The 16,913-nt window shown below is 34.1% G+C and overlaps 1 protein-coding gene across 3 annotated transcripts in view; it reads right to left on the bottom strand.

Annotated features, from left to right (window-relative positions):
- Positions 1-3,265: 3,265 nt before the first annotated feature.
- Positions 3,266-16,913, bottom strand: part of kcnc3b (potassium voltage-gated channel, Shaw-related subfamily, member 3b) — a 73,663-nt gene continuing 60,015 nt past the window's right edge. For 2 of the 3 annotated variants that reach the window (XM_059525118.1, XM_059525119.1), the window contains exon 5: positions 7,168-9,026. In XM_059525118.1, coding sequence (XP_059381101.1) covers positions 8,872-9,026 — 155 coding nt within the window. In that variant the 3' untranslated portion in view covers positions 7,168-8,871. Of the gene's footprint in view, positions 4,379-7,167; positions 9,027-16,913 lie in introns of those variants that run through there. The other variant, XM_059525121.1, reaches the window with a different exon arrangement.

Genomic DNA, 16,913 nt, shown 5'->3' with positions numbered 1-16,913 from the left:
GCAGTGGTCAGAGAGATGGTGATTGCATATCTGTAATTCAAGTACATCAAATCAAACTTAATACACAAGAAATGTGTGATCGAACTGACACTGGATACAAGAGCAGGCACAGTAAATCGAACAAGAAGAATTAGATGCAGACAGATCTACCATTCTAAATCATCTTAAAAGGGCAGTGTGCTTCAATGTGTGTGAAAGACGGAGAGACAAGCTCAACTTGTCCTGAAAACAAAACCAACATGTTTGAGAATAAAACTAAATCAGACTGGCGTTTGCCTGTGTGGATATGCATGGTGGTGTTCTTGCTAGAAGCATGCTTTAAATTATTTATCTGTGACCCCTGGACCAGAGTGGTCTTAATGCCTTCTAAAATAAAACCAAACACAGGCTCTTTTTTTATATATTCATAGCGAATGAAAAATAAAGTGGTCAATAAAAAAATATGAACAATTTTCGAAATGGAATGAACTCGGAAAACAAAAAAACTCTGTATAAAATATAAATTGTTCAATAAATTGATAATTATAAACAAAAGCATTTATAAAACTATAAATATGCACAACTCTGGAAACACAAAGACCTATTTGGGTGATAAGGTTTCATTCTGGGCTGGGAAAGGACCCAGTGACCCAGCACCGGTTTGAGACATCTCGTTTTCGCTCGGTAAGGTTTTGAAAATATAAGCTGCGTCATATTGTCTTTCCCCTAAAGGTCGCATGTCCACTTCCACCATATATCAGAAGTCGATGATATCAGCGCACCCGAAATATCACAAACCGTGCCCCATGCCAGACACCGGACCGCTGCCTGCTCAAACCGTCGCCATCTCTCATATTCACTTCGTTCTGTCCTTTCCGTCGACTTGCTAATTAGCAGATGCTTTTAATCTGCAATATCAGCGACAAGACAGTCAAGCAATTTTCAAGGGCAACTGTCTACGAGCGGCCATTTTTAATCTTCTATCTACCCTGTCAGTGAAAGAAAATCACACACATCTGCGATAAAAATATAAACCCTTACTCGTTTGCTTAAGATGACTGATTAAATGACTGTAAATGTAATATAGCTAATATGTCTTGCATAGGACTCTCACTCATTTTTGCACATTCTTCAATGATGTGAACAAGTTTGCAAAATGCAAATGCCCTCATGTTAAATGCACATATTAGCTGCGGTGCTACAATGCTAAAGATGCTACTAGAGTGAGGCCAATTCTCTTTCGGTGAGGCCCATCTGAAAAAAAAAAAACACCTAAAAGTTTTTTATTAGCTTAAAATGTTAAGGGTTTTGCTTTAGTCTGGTGTCTTGAGAACTAAAAATAACTTTTATGAAACATGTTGTGTACAGCTGAACAGATAACAGTTTACACATTTAACTTAACAATGATTATTTACATTTTCTTAAAGCTAAATGCTAAAGGTAACTTCAAACTGGTGTCCTGAGAAGAAAAATAACTTCTATGGTAAACATGTTGTGTAAAACACTTAGGATTTCAAATTAGCATGGGTAACAATTTTACTTCTGCAGCCAATATTATGGCTTGGGAACCGAAAACAAATTCCATGATAAACATGTTGTGTGAACTATCAGCTATTTTATTTCTGAAGCATTATAAATTGCTAAGGTTTTAGCTTCAGCCTGCTCTCCTAAAATACAAAAACAACTGCTTAATAAATTGAAATCTGCACATTTATGGACACCAAATTCGGATGATTAGAATTAGCTATTTTAATTACGTAGCCTATATTACAGAATAACAAATAAACACATTTGACTCAACTGTGATCTGTTTTATTTGCTTAAAGCTAAATGCTTAAGATTAATGCATATTCTTTCTCTTCTGAGCTTATTTGTATTCAAGTGTTTTCATTGCTTTCGCTCATTGAATAAGCTATCAGCTATGATTTTCCTAAAAGACTAAAGGCAAGGGATGATGCCTGTGTCCTAACTTCCAGTTTTATCAGGAAATACATAGACAAATAACAGCAAAATTCTGACCACAATCAGATGAGATGACAATGAGAAATAGCTGCACGAGCAGGCAGAGGTCCGTTGCGGAACTGAGCATTCATATTTTTCACCTGAGATTAGAGACACAATGCCTCTACAAGAACACAGTTTTTCCATGCTGCATCTGTTCGTAAGGAAGATGCTGAGACTGATACGAGTCTCCACTTTGCCTTGCTACAGATCTCTAGAGTATCTTTCATATTATTGCCAATGAGAGCAGATTAATTCAAAGTGAGAATGAAACGCTATCAGCCCCGATGCATGTGGGAAAAGACGCCATATCCCACTTACAGAGGATTCTAGCATCAGCACAGTTGTTATCATGGCTACAGAGTGAACTAATGTTGTACACAGACAAACATTAGCCAAACATTTCAATAAGAGACGAGATAGACGACTCTTATGGCATACAGAGAGAGAGATTCGCAACCAAAATATACAGTCCAGGCAGCGTTTCGACTGAAGAAATGAAACCAAATGAAAATGTAATATGGGGCAGTATGTAGCAGATATGTTGCTTTTGGTAGCAGTTAATTTTTTTTTTTATCTTTAACTAATAAAACAGTTCAGTGTGTAACTCACAGTTAGAATTTATTCACATTTTTTTTCCTATTTCAAAATAAAATATAGCTCTTTTAAATATATTATTTTTTTTATTTATTTATTTTTATTAATATCTTTTTTAATTATTATTTTAGCCCTCCCCACTTCAACTAAGGGCTAGCAGAAAATACAGTCATGCAAAGTTCTCATGCTGGTAAACAAAGTTACAAAAATTAATTTTTTGTACATTTTTTTTTCTCCAAGTAGTATTTTTTTATTTATTATTTGTTCTATTTCATCATATATTTTGACATCTATTTTCTCACAGTTCAGTCTACGAGGAAACAATCTCTTCTGTTTTTGCGCCCACCCTCCAAAAAAGCGTGTTAAAATCTTTTCTCCCATCCTTTTTTTTGTATAAGTCGACGGCTGTTCGTAGGGTGGCGTTTACAATCGCGTTTGGACGCTGTTTGCGTTGTGTTCCTCGTTAATCATGGAAATGTTTTTGCAACTACTTATCAAAATATAAATTTGTTATTATTTTTGTACATTTAATCTTCTTGATTCATTTGGCATGACCTCCCACGCTCCCTCTGATTATTTAAGAAGGAATGGCGCTATCAAGCCAATAGGAGAGAATACAAGACAGAGACGGAGGGAAACTCTGAAAAGGCAGTTTTAGACATATAGATGGTTTTTAGAAAGGGAGATTTATACCCTCTTTTCACAAAGGAAAAACAAACTTCCACTTGTTATTGGTCCAAGCACTGGCATGTGCATGTATATAATCAATGGCAGCATCAGCTCTATTAAATAAATCACAAAATAAATCTCTATAATCAGGAACGAGAGAGACCTCCCTCAATTTAAGGGTTTTTAGGTAATTACAAACAGCACCCCAGGCAGAACAGCCAATCCGTTCACATTTAAAGGGACGAAAAGTTCATCTCTGACAGGGAAGTTATTTTGTGCCATTTTAGCTTTCATACATTATTTGGTCAGAGTTGGGCTTTGGTCTGTCGGGACTGTTTTCAGTGTTGTCTCCCCCAAACGCTCGGGGAAATAAACTGGAAGACTGTTTGGGAATAGCAACGTACGTCTGTGTGCTGCGTTTCACTTTTCAGTGCTCTAGATTCATTCACAAAGAAAAGCTACTCTTATAAGACTCGGACGGGGAGTGGGAACTACCACACGGCAATGCACAAACAACACATTTTGCAGCTAATATGCTGAGTGGGGGAAGAAAACAAGAAAAATTGTGCATGACTAAGACATTTTTAGTCATTTTGTGCAAACTGTCAATAAAATATCAGTCCCTAAAAAGTCTGTTGGAGAGTTCTCCTAGCCAAGAAATGCTACAGGGTCTTAGCAGAAATGCTACATAATTATTCTAACTTGGTCCTTCATTCTTTCATATAGATTAATATACATAAACTCAGGGCCCAGGTGAGTCCGGCAGTCAAAATGCTTGGTATTTTGATCCTAAAACGTTGGAATGTTTTCCGTTCATTCCTTCAAGAGTCTTTTTTCTCTTACAGGTGTCAGTGCAATGTTCGGTTTTGTTGCTGTAAAGTCAGTCATCTGTAGAAAGAGGAGTGATCCGGAATTTCGGTGAGGTTGCTTTGGTTACCGTGTGAAAATCCGGCCTCCGTTTCCTTGTTTTTCTTTTTTTCCATTTGTTGTTTGTTTCCAGTCACACCCTCTTGCCACTCCGACAATCCTCACATGTCCCGTGTGGATGGTACGGCCCCATCTGCAAAATTTTCAGGATTCAGCGACTAACCGTGTCTCCTTAATAGAATTGCCAAATGCTAGAAGCTTAACACTGTGGACAAAAACAGAGATATAATGATATTGTTAGAAATTAACATTATTAAGCAAAACGTTTAAAAGAAAAACCACAGAAAAATTTCAAGGAATTGTTCTCCCAAACATTTGCTGAATTTATTTTTACAAACCCTCATGCCATCCAAGATGTAGAAGAGTTTATGTACATCATTTACCACTTGTTCACCAATGAATCCTCTGCAGTGAATGGGTGCCATCATAATGAGAATCCAAATAGCTGATAAAAACACAATAATCCACACCACTCCAGTCCATCAATTAAATCTTGTGAAGCAAAATGCTGCATTGTTAATTTCAAACTGTTGATACAAGCTAAAATATGAGTCTTCTATCCATAATTTTGCTTTCTACAGTGAATCAGGTGAGAAATATGCACAAATCAAGCAATGTTAAAAAGAAAAAACAGTCCAAATTGGTCTTAAACAAATATGTGGATGGATTGTGGTGTGAGAGAACAATAAGAGTTGGACTTCTTTACTTTATCAGCTGTTTAGACTCTCATTCTGACGGCACACATTCACTGCAGAGCGTGAATGGGTGAGCGAGAGATGTAAAGCTAAATGTCTCCAAATCTGTTCCCATGAACAAACAAACTCATCTACATCCTGGATGACGTGAGGGTGAGTAAACTGTCAGCAAATTGACATTTTTGGGTGAACTATTCCTTTAAGATGTAGAAATGCTTTTAAGAAAATCACACAAATACAAAGCTACTGAAAAAACGAAAAAAAGAAAGAATTTGAGACGAACACAGTTAAAACTCTTCTACACACACAGATCTCAAGATGAAGTTGCATGCACTGAACACCGGTTGTGCAATGTATCTTCTCAGGGGTGAAAAAGTCCAGTCCCGGAGAAAACACACAAGTGCTAATTACATTTAATGATAACACAGTGTTTAACCTGAAATCCGAAGACACTTGCATATTAACACTTCATGTGGCCAATTCACTTTCTAGATCTAGTAGGAATGGAATAGTCCACCCCAGATACATTTTAGATCAATTTAAAATATACATTATCACTGATAAAGGAAACTTATTGATTAAAACTGAGAACAGTAGAAAGCTGGGGAAGGTTTACCTGTGGATGGCTGGTAAAAGTTAAGCATGTACTGTAAGAATTCAGTTAACAGATAATTCATTCAACTATAATAATGTAAGCACAATCATTTATTGCGCTTACATATATATTCATTTATTATCAGGTGGCGTAGAAAATGAAACAGCTGAACACTTAGATTATGTCTGAACCACTAACATTATCTATGATTTTGTACATTTTAGTTCAGTTAAGAGGCAATAAATCTGTCAAAATTCACCTTTGTGTTGTTTTTGCACATTCCAATGTAATCTGGGTGAATGAGTGCATTTCAATGACAGTGTTCAGTCAATTTGCAAACACAAATTCAAAATGCACACACGCACCATAAACAAACACTCATTTACATACAGTAAATGTGGACATAACACACGGAGTCTTTAAAGAACACCAACATACATAAAGAGAAAGGCAGAGGTGAGTTTAATGGGCATTCACTCGTGTAGATACACATTTGTACAGATCATGTGGGCCTAGAAGCATTGTATTAATAGGTGAAGCTAGTTAAATCTAGCTAGCGGTGTACGAGTCTCTACAACAACACTGTAGCCTAAATTATCCTCATAGAGGGCTCTTGCTTTTTTAATATAAACATGTTCGATGTGTTTCAGTGACCTGGCAGTGTTGTATAGGGCACAGCTACATACACAAGAAAAAAAATCAGTTCTTAAAAGTCCTTTTTTAACATTTTAAACATCCGCATACTACAAGAACAGCACAATATTCAATTTAACATCAACTCACAAATGGAGGAAAGACATTATTATTACTTTTTTATCTAGAGAATGAATCTTCTCAACTAACTAATCTAGGGATCCATAACTAATGGAGACTAACCAGTTTTGGAGGAAGAAAGTCTCTGGTTTCACAGTGTATGAGGAGGCCTGGCGTCCTGCTACATGTTTGTTAAAATACAATCATTTTAACAAGGACTGGTGCCGATGTTGTGCAGGATTCAATCCCACCACAGATACATGAACAGTAATGTGACAATTATAGTATATTTAAATATGTTTTATAGTTTGTGTGGATTTTGCATTTAATATATACTATACTATTTTGTTTCTTTTTTCTTTGTCTTTTTTACATAGTTACCGGTTCTGAATATTCAGACTTTAAAATTCAAGTTTTACTGTACTACTGATATATACTACCATTTGAAAGTTGGGAGTCGGTAAGATTAATGTTTTAATGTTTTTGAGGTGTCTTATGCTCACCAAGGTTGCATTTATTTGATCAAAAATAAATAAATAAATAAATAAAATATAGTAAAAGTAGGAAATATTATTGCAATTTAAAAGAACTGTTTTCTATTTGAATATATGTTGAAATGTAATTTATTCCTGTGATCAAATTTGAATTTTCAGCATCATTACTCCAGTCTTCAGTGTCACATGATCCTTCGGAAATCATTGTACTACGCTGTTTTGAATCTTAAGAAATATTTCGTATTATTAGCAATATTGAAAATATAAATAATAATAATTATTATTATTATTTATTTTTTGGGGAAACCGTGATAAAAATATTTTTTAGGATCCTTTAATGAATATAAAGTTCAAAAGAACAGCAATTATTTTAAATTAAAAAAAAAAATACTGGTGGTAACTGTCACTTCTGATCAGTTAATGCATCCTTGCTGAATAAAAGTATTATTTCTTTAAAAAAAAAATTTTTATAAAAAAAAAAAAAAAACCTTTTGAATGGTAGTATATATTTAAGTAACTTTTTATACTTTTTTCATGTCCTTTGACTTCGTCAGAAAATACCTTTTTCTTAACTGGGTCATTCTAACTTGGTTATAACCAACTAACTAACTCTGGTTATCATAGAAACGCTACCAATCCTGAACGAAATCACTTTGGAGGATTGAATCTTGCACAATGCCGGGTACATTGTAGGATCCAGGTTTGCATGATCGAGGAGCCATGTTTAAAACAATATGGCTCCTTACTGATATATTTACTGTCTCAGCAGTGGGATTTTCTCCATTGGGAAACTAAGTCACATTTAATGATTAAGAACTAGATGACATACAGTTCCCTATATACTACAACTTTGCAATTACTGCAACATGTTATTTTCTCAGTTTTTGCTATTTCATGAAAGAATCATTCTCAGAAATGGCTTATTTACTGAGTATCACCTCTTTTGTTAATGATTCTGGAAGCACTAGGTCACATCGACCTGAATACATATACATATATTTTTTTGTCAATTTATCCAAAAAGAAACACAGTAACACATACGTATATATCATATACAAATGAAACTGTCATGTAATGTTTTTGAAAACAAAAACAATTGGTCTTTGAAAAACATTCAAAATATAATAAAAAAACAACAGCGGGACACTAACATTGATAAGACAAACAAGAAATGCTCTTAAAATCATCACATCCTCTTCGTCATCTTTCATTCTTTTAACCTTTTCATCACGATTAATTCTCTTGCACATACATTTATAAAACCACATGTGCATACGTTTACAGCATTATGAATTAGGATTGAATATTGCACATTTTGCATATATATGGGTCAATACGCTTTTTTTTTGGAGCATCATCTTAAAATCTAACACGAACACATCACAAACAGTGTACATCAGCAAAAAATAAATAATTTCCATTAAATGTTCTTTTTTTGCTCCTCATGTACAGTTTTTGGATTGCAAGTCTTTCCTCAGATGTGGGCGAAATTTGGCTACATGTTATAATGGGCAAAACACTGTATGCATATGATTAAACAAACAAACGATGATGATGTGCAAAATAAAATAAAAAAGGTCATGGAGAGACTGTATTATCACAGTTCAAATAATCAATTTGCCAGATTCACCCATTCAATTTTGATTAAATAGTTTTCTGAATAAACTAAATTATTTTAGTTCAAAGACAAGCACCAACAAAGCATACACATATGTGTGATACATTACATTTTAACCCCTATTTGCAGAGTAATGATTGCATATGTACATTATTCTTGCATTAAAAAAAATCTAGAGTTTTGCATGTATTCACAGTAATATTCATCTTAATTCAGAGTTTGAGGGAAATGGAACAGTATTTGAAATGAAAATGCATTAATTTATCTGCCTTGAGCATCAAAATCACACGTCTGACCCAGAATGCATGGGGAAAAAACAAAGCATTTCCTTCCGTTCATAAACACACGTACAGTTGTTGACCTGGTTAACCTGCCAAGTTCAGTTCATAACTAACATGACTCGTGGTCACTCACAAACAGCTCTGTTTAGTGTATCTACTGGCGTGGTCAGTCATTGTTATTGCTATGAATGTGAGTGTGAAGCTGTCCTGCCTTTCTCTCCTCCTTTCCTGAGTCGTTCTGTCACTCTTTCTGCTTTTTCTGCTACAATATGGAGGGAATGGGTGAGCGGCAGCGACGGAGGGGTCCCGGGGCCTCGTAAGGGTCAAAGGGTGTGCTGGTGATGGGGGTCAAACGCAGGGAAGACCCCGCCATTCCTGATATGTTGTTCAGGCTGCGAGATTTCTCGTAACCCGTGGCTGGCAGATCGTTTCACCAAGTTTAATCATTAGTGACAGGATAAATTAATTTTAAGATGTGTGTTTTTTGATTAAACAGCATGGATGATGGGTTGGGCGTTACATGTAATATATTGATGTGGCAGACAGAAAATGATTTATGGGTAAAGGAACGCAACAAATGGAAACGTTTAAAAAACGCAAAAGTAAGTATAAAGTGAAACAAATGTGAATTTAAAGGTGAAGAGACACGTAAAAGACAGACGGACAGAAGACACACACAGGACAAAACAGGAAAATGAGAGTTATGAAATTCATCATACATTGGTTTTCAAAAAAAAATCCACAACATAAAAACACAGTTTTCCAGAAACAAACACTCCACACATAAACATTCACAGATTGCCACTGGTTGAAGAAAACACCAGCTGGATTGTGTTATATTTTGGAAGTGGTAAAGTGGGGATTTGCGATGTTTCAGTTAACCAGTGGTAGTTAAACAGGGCAGTGTAGAGTAAGACTAGACAACAAATAAGACAGAAGTCTTTCTCGGCCAGACTGTTGGAGATTGTCGAGAAAACCACGGCAGCCTTTGTGAAGCATTTCAACAAATTTATGAGAAAGAAAAACATTGTAAAAGGATTGTTAGTGGCAATTTCATATATATATATATACAATATTTGTACCAAAACCTATTCAACTGTTAAGCTTACAACTTGAGACATTAATAAGCACAGAATATTAATTATTGGGTAAAGTATTATATAGTTTTGTATTGATATATTTTTTAATAAATAAATAGATGGTATTAATTTATGTAGGGTCTGTGATTGTAGTACATGAATGAGATATGAAGTACATATCTTATTACAGCGCTGTTCCAAATCTAAAAGCTACAAATATTTTTACAAAGATACACTTCGGTATTAAACAACCAATCAACCAACCAAACAAACAAATAGATAATAAAACAAATATTTATTTAATTATATAGTGCCATTCCAAAGCTCAATGTCATATAAAATCATATACAAAAGAAGACAAAAGAACTTATGTCTAGGTTTTGGAACAGACTGATTGTTGCAGTAATAACTGGAGTTGTTCACATCCAATCATTTCTGTAGTATCAGATTTGACCCTAAGATGCTGATTAATTCACTGCAGTTGAGTTAGTGAACAGATATGCTCTTGTGGACCGCTGGCTGGTTTCTCTGACAACCTCCTGAACATCCTATTATACTTCACTTGACTGGGAGCTCATAAAGCCTGCATTTGTAAAACACAATAATGACAAAAAAGGGTCTATAGCACTTCTGCTGCATTCAAGTAATGTCAGAATTACCGTAATTATGAGACGGCAACACAAACTTTAAATATAATGCCAGTAACTTTTTTCACACTCATTGCACCAAAATGCCTACATATATGAGTTTGCAGCTGATAGGAAGTTATCAGCTACAATAAAATATGCAAAAATGGTAATATACCTAAATTTAGATCCCTAGAAACTTATAAATGACATTTGTAACATACAAATAAAAATGTTTGGTGCATATCAGTAAAAAAAGAAAATCAGAATTCTGTGTAACATTGAGCTTTAGTGAGTTTATAGACAGGCTTTTGTGACCAATCATTCAAGTGAAGTGACTAGCAGTGACCTTCAACCCACATATCAGAGCCGTTTATCTGTCTCTCTCCCTCGTTCTCCCTATACGTGTGTGTGGGAGAGGAAGAGGTCAATGTGGGAAAAGTCTGCCACACATTGACCACAGAAAAAAAAACTCTGGTAACAAGGAAAGACAAGGAATCGTTCTTTAGAAAGTAGGACAACAGCTTGAACACACACACACACACACACACACACACACACACACACACACACAGAAATTTGATGAGTAAGGTCTGATATAATATGGACCACACACACACTTATGGCTTCTCTATTTCCTCTCTATTTCCCCATAAATGTACATGCAGTCACAACCAAACACAACCATACACATCAAATAGTATAAAGTCAATGATACAAAATTAGTTTCTGTGTAATTAGTTTGGTAAAGCCATTCTTTTGCAAACTGTTGCATTTTGAACAATTCAATGCAACAAATGACATATTTTTTATGAATCAGATAAACAGATGATTCAGTGCAACATTTAGTACGAATGGTTTTATGGATAATTTAATGAATGTTAATCTGCATAAGTAATGTTTTGCAATCAATTTAAAGCAACAATGTAGCAAGAATGTTTTTTATGAATGATTCAATGCCACAGTTTAATAAGAATGGTTTCACAAATTATTCAATTCAATATTTTATACAAGAATGGATTTACAGGTAATTTGCATATAATTTTGTCCTGCTCGTGTTGCTATGAATTCTGTATTCTGTGGGTAGTTGTGTTCAAACATGTACAGTTTGTTACACTACAAAATACTGTACTATTCACAAGGGGTGACATAACAAGATATAACTGTCTTCTGCTACTGCCAGCTTCAGAGAGAGAGAGAGAGAGAGAGAGAGAGAGAGAGAGAGAGAGAGAGAGAGAGAGAGAGAGAGAGAGAGGTGGGCGTTTTGACTTTTATTCATTCTCGGGATATGATTACTTGATATCAACAATTAAATTTTTACTAGCTACAATATTCATTCTTGATATCAGGAATTGGATTTCTAGTAACAATGGCTATTTTTGATATAAGCAATTACATTTCCACTTGTAACAATGTTAATCCTTGATATCAACAATGACGTCATGACTCGCAGAAATCAAATTCTTGATATCAGCAATTAAGTTTCAACTAGTAAAAAATATTATTTTTGATATCAAGAATTTATATCCTGGGAATGGCAATAGGCAAGGTGTTTTGACTTTCATTCATTCGCAGCATATGAATTCCTTATATCAACAATTACATTTTCACTAGTTAAAATGCTAATCATTGGTATTAGGATTTAGATTTTTACAAGTAACAATTGTAATTTTTGATATCAACTATTTTATTTTCACTAGTCAAAATGTTAATTCTTGATAGCAACAATTACATTTTCACTAGTTAAAATGCTATTTTTTATATCAGGAATTACATTTCAACTAGTCAAAATTATAATTCTTGATAACTGCAATTGTGTTTTCACTAGTTAAATGTGACCATAGGCTTCCATTCATAAACAATTGTTAATTTCAAAAATGTATTTCTTACTAGTTGAAATTTCAGTTTCACATATCAGAAAACCCTTTATATGAAGAAATACAATTTTTACTAGTAACAAGGTAATTATTGATATCAGCAATTCAATTTTAATAGCAGCCTATGGTGGCATTTAACTAGTGGAAATACAATTACAGATATCAAGAATTATATTTTTTACTAATATCAATAATAAGCCTTTTATCTAGTGAAAATTAAATTGTTGATATCAAGAATTCATATCCTGAGAATGAATAAAAGTCAAAACAGCTTGCCATATACTTGTATAAAATACCCTTTTGGCCTAAAAGTGGAGTTTGTTTACAAGAATCCACTTGCATTAAAAACAAAAGAGCAGCTTCCCGTTTAGTAAAACCATCAACCTATACATGCAGAACACCCAGCGCTCATATTAAAGTACAGCACGCTCACAGTCTGATCACATACTACAAGTGTACTTCAGTAGCACACAACCTGTACTGTATTTTTTGGTTTGGACAACAGAGCAACAAAAACAAGCTGATTCTTTTACCCCTCTGCCTGGTCAAGAGCAGCCACAAGCCCTTTTTACCATGTTTCACTAGTAAGAGCTTTTAAAACAATTCCTCAGGAGACAGAGGACATTAGTGAGGACAGGAAGAGTGAATATATTTCATGGGATTGATGGATACTCGATGGAATAAGGAAAGGTGGGGGTGGGGGGGTGCAAGAGTGTAGCGCCTCACAACACAAACAACGGGACGTTTACGTGACCGTGTGGTAAAAAAGCAAATTAACATGCATGTATTCAAATATGTCCACATGAATTACTTTACAAATATTTTAAAGACAACATGAAATTAAAATGGAACATACTTATTTATTAATAAATATACCTGGTCTTAATACTTTTTTAGTATAGATTTAACTTTTTGTTTTTAAATAAATATAAATGTTTGTATGCTATATTATTATAATTATAAATATTGTCATGTTTAAAATATTATGTAATAAGATTATACACACACACACACACACACATATATATTACAGTTGGCATATTTAATATAATCAAATTACTACTTTAGAATTATTATTATTATTATATCTTTGTATATTATATGTGATTTATAAATATATACATTTCTTAATATTTTTAATTCATTTTTTTAACTAATTATATTTTTATAAATATCCTAGCTTACTGTTTAGGTATAAATCTTTAGCTGATCTTATATTACTTTAAATATACACACTATATTTTATAGATTTATCATGTTCAAAGTGTCCAGTAGGATGTGAGCAACAAGATTTGCATACCTACTTTCAACCAGGAAAACCTCATAAAGAAGTGTTTCCTGTTTGAACATGTGAGGAACAATTTAAAAGAGTTGATGTACCTACCCACAGTCACGCATTAGAAACGCTGGCGCTGCACTGACGGCCTGGAGGCGAATGAAGGATGAGATGAGTGTTAGTCACACAGTGGAGAGTTAAAAAGAGAGTGAAAGACATGAAAGAACAAAAAGGGGGTGTGCACATATCAAAAACACATTTAGATGCCCTAATGTGATGGATAACTACCTTTAATATATCCCCAGTGCATGTGACCACCAGCATCGGTCATTAAGTAATGATTGATCAAAGACATTTCTCATCAAACAGGGAATGTTCTCCGAACGTTTGGGCAAGGTTCTCTCAAAGTTATAACCAAACGTTCTTCTAGTGATGTCAACAGAACGTTTGTGCAAAGCTCTTTTATAATGTTCCCAAATTGTTAGCACAAAAAATTACACGTTGTTAATGTAAAAGTAACATTTTAATAGAGTTTGTGAAATGATGAAATGGAATGTTCGTTTAACCAAGAATTAAAATAAATAAATAAATAAATAAAATAAACTGACGTTTTGTCAGTTAAAAGAACATTAAGGAAAACATATTTTTTTAATAACAATGAAAATGTTAGCAAAACGTGTTACCTGAGACGTTGAGGCAACAATTAGTCAGTTATCATCGTCTGAATTGAAAATATTGATTTTGGTTGAACTGACATCGATTCTTTAATCACGGTAAGCGTTGTGCCTTTTTTTGTATGGTATAAAATAAAGCGTCACGTATTTGCCTGAACCATGTTCCATATATAGTTTATAGCACGTACTGTACCTGATATATATCCAAATGAATTGATATTGAATCGAATCGCATGCTTGTGAATCAAAATCGAGTTGAATCGAGCAGTACGCAGCTTTAGTTTATGTCATATATGTTGCTATGAAGGTCCCATGAATAACCTGCAATGAAAAGCTATTCTAGCTCGACCTGCTCTGACAGTATACGGGTTATCGACCGCTGGGCTGTTAGAGATAGAGAGAGCTCACATTACCCACAATTAAGCTCTATATCGATCAGCTTGTGTCCAGAACACTGAACACCACAACCATGACGGCCCGCTCACCGCTGGAATCTGCTGGAACCGGAGAACAGATCCACTGCGCTGAAACTGGACTGTGTTATCCAACTAGTCCTTAAACTTAAACAGTGCCACTTGTTAACCTTTAAGAAGACTGCACCATGCAAAATAATAGAGACGTTTGTATTTAGACAATGAATAGGTTGCCTGTAATGTTGTCTATGTCAAAATGGGTTTTGATATTTGCAGACAAGAAATGCACATTTTCTGTAGAAACACAAACATGCAATATTAATATCTACACACATAGACATAGGAGTGTTTGTGTGTGTGAGAAATATGAAATGAGTTGAGTGATATAGTGAGAAAGCCTCTGTCATTGTAGTTTATGAATGATCTATTACTAGACTTGAGAAATGCATCAATTTAACAATTATAATTTAATGTACCAATTTAAGATTTTTTTATTTATTATAAAAACTATCAATTACTATGCAAAACACAATCATTAACCCATTTTTATTGATTAAAATACAGCAAATCTAATTCTGACATGAACATGCTCAGTCGTAATGAAATAATTATAAATCATACCAATTTAACTGAACCAAGTTGTGACTTAAATTCAGATATCATGATGCACTGCAGCATTTAGAAGGGATCATAACTGAATCAAACCATCAGGGTAAATATTTACACCTCTATTTGTAAAGCATAACCGGTTCACTATATACAGACTAAATATAGACCTTGACGGAACTAGAGCACACCTGTAGTGTTCTGAAAAATGTTCTGCTCTCAAGGCATATCTCATACAGATTCTCACTTTAACCTTGTAATGCCTTTAAATTAGGTTACCGTTTGTGTGTATTAAATGGAAATATCAATAAATTGAGAGACATCTGTGCTTTACACCTTCCTAAAAACTGAAAACCCGTCTTCTAAGTGCTTCAATAATACTAAAATATAAATAAATCAATAAAGGGGTCATGCGATTTTTTTTATTTGTTATGTATGAATGCAAAAAAAAATATACATAATTTTATTTTGATATATAACGAAATGTGTTGTGATCGCTGACTGTCAAGTTCAGCAGCAATTTGCTAGATTTATTAAAATCAATATTAAAATAAAAAAATAAATAACAAAAAGATTTGTAAAGCTTTTTAAAAATAAAAATTAAAAGTTTAAGGAATATGCAATTCATTAAATGTATATAAATTATTTTAAAGAACTTGTAATCATTTTACAGACAAAGAAAATGCATGGTCATTATCACTTTTTTGTAGATTTATTACAAAGTAAATATTAAAATAATAATAAAACATTACAAATAAATATAAAACATTAAGTTTTAAATAAATAATTATTAAATATTATTAATAATAATAATAATAATAAAGTTTAAAAACAATACTAATATATATATATATATATATATATATATATATATATATATAAAAACTTCAAAATGGTCTTATATATTAAAATATATTATATTAAATAATAATATTTGATTCTTTTATTTGATATGCCCCCTTTATAATCAATATGTGAGGTGTTTTATTTGCATTTCTAGTGTTAAATAAAAATAACTGAAACTAATGTAGTTGCTCTAGAGTAAAACTATAGATGTTTGTTTGTGAGCATGGGCCAGAAAAGGGGGCACTGACAAACTTCGACCAATTGAACTCACACAACAATTGACCAGTTAGAGCACACACATGAGACCATAAACATACAAGACCAACAAGAGGACACGGAGAAAAAAAAACAACAGGAGGAAGTGAGAAAGAGAAGAGAGAGAGAAAGAGAACTCACAATGGCTTACAGAGATCCTTCACAGAGACTTCAGAAGTCTGATGCTGACTCTGACTCATGCAAACGGCATCAGAGAACGGTCGGTAGATGCACACACACACACACACACACACACTGCACTGGAAGAGCTCACTTTAACACCCAGAGCAATATGTGTGTGTGTGTGTGTGTGTGTGTGTGTCTAAAGGTTTTCACAGATGGCAAGTACAGGAGTATATTTCGATCTTAACTCGACTCCCGTTGGCACAGTGAACCTCACACACAGCGTACGCTCACTGTATCGTGCTCAATTAACAATGTAATGTCCATTTGACGAGGCACTGCAGCTCTGTTTCAAACACTAGTGTGCTGCCTCGCTGTCTACTTAGGCTGCAAGCTTCTGAGGCAGCATCCTACAGCTGAAATGGAACCTCGTACTGTAAGTGACTGATCTGAAATGCTCTCCATGGCCACTAACTCTGTTAATGGTTATTCACACGGCACACAAATAGGAGACTCGACGGATGCTTGC

This window comes from Carassius carassius, chromosome 35 (genome assembly GCF_963082965.1).
Source record: "Carassius carassius chromosome 35, fCarCar2.1, whole genome shotgun sequence".
NCBI classification, from domain to species: Eukaryota; Metazoa; Chordata; class Actinopteri; order Cypriniformes; family Cyprinidae; genus Carassius; species Carassius carassius.
This window is presented reverse-complemented; position numbering and strand designations above follow the sequence as displayed.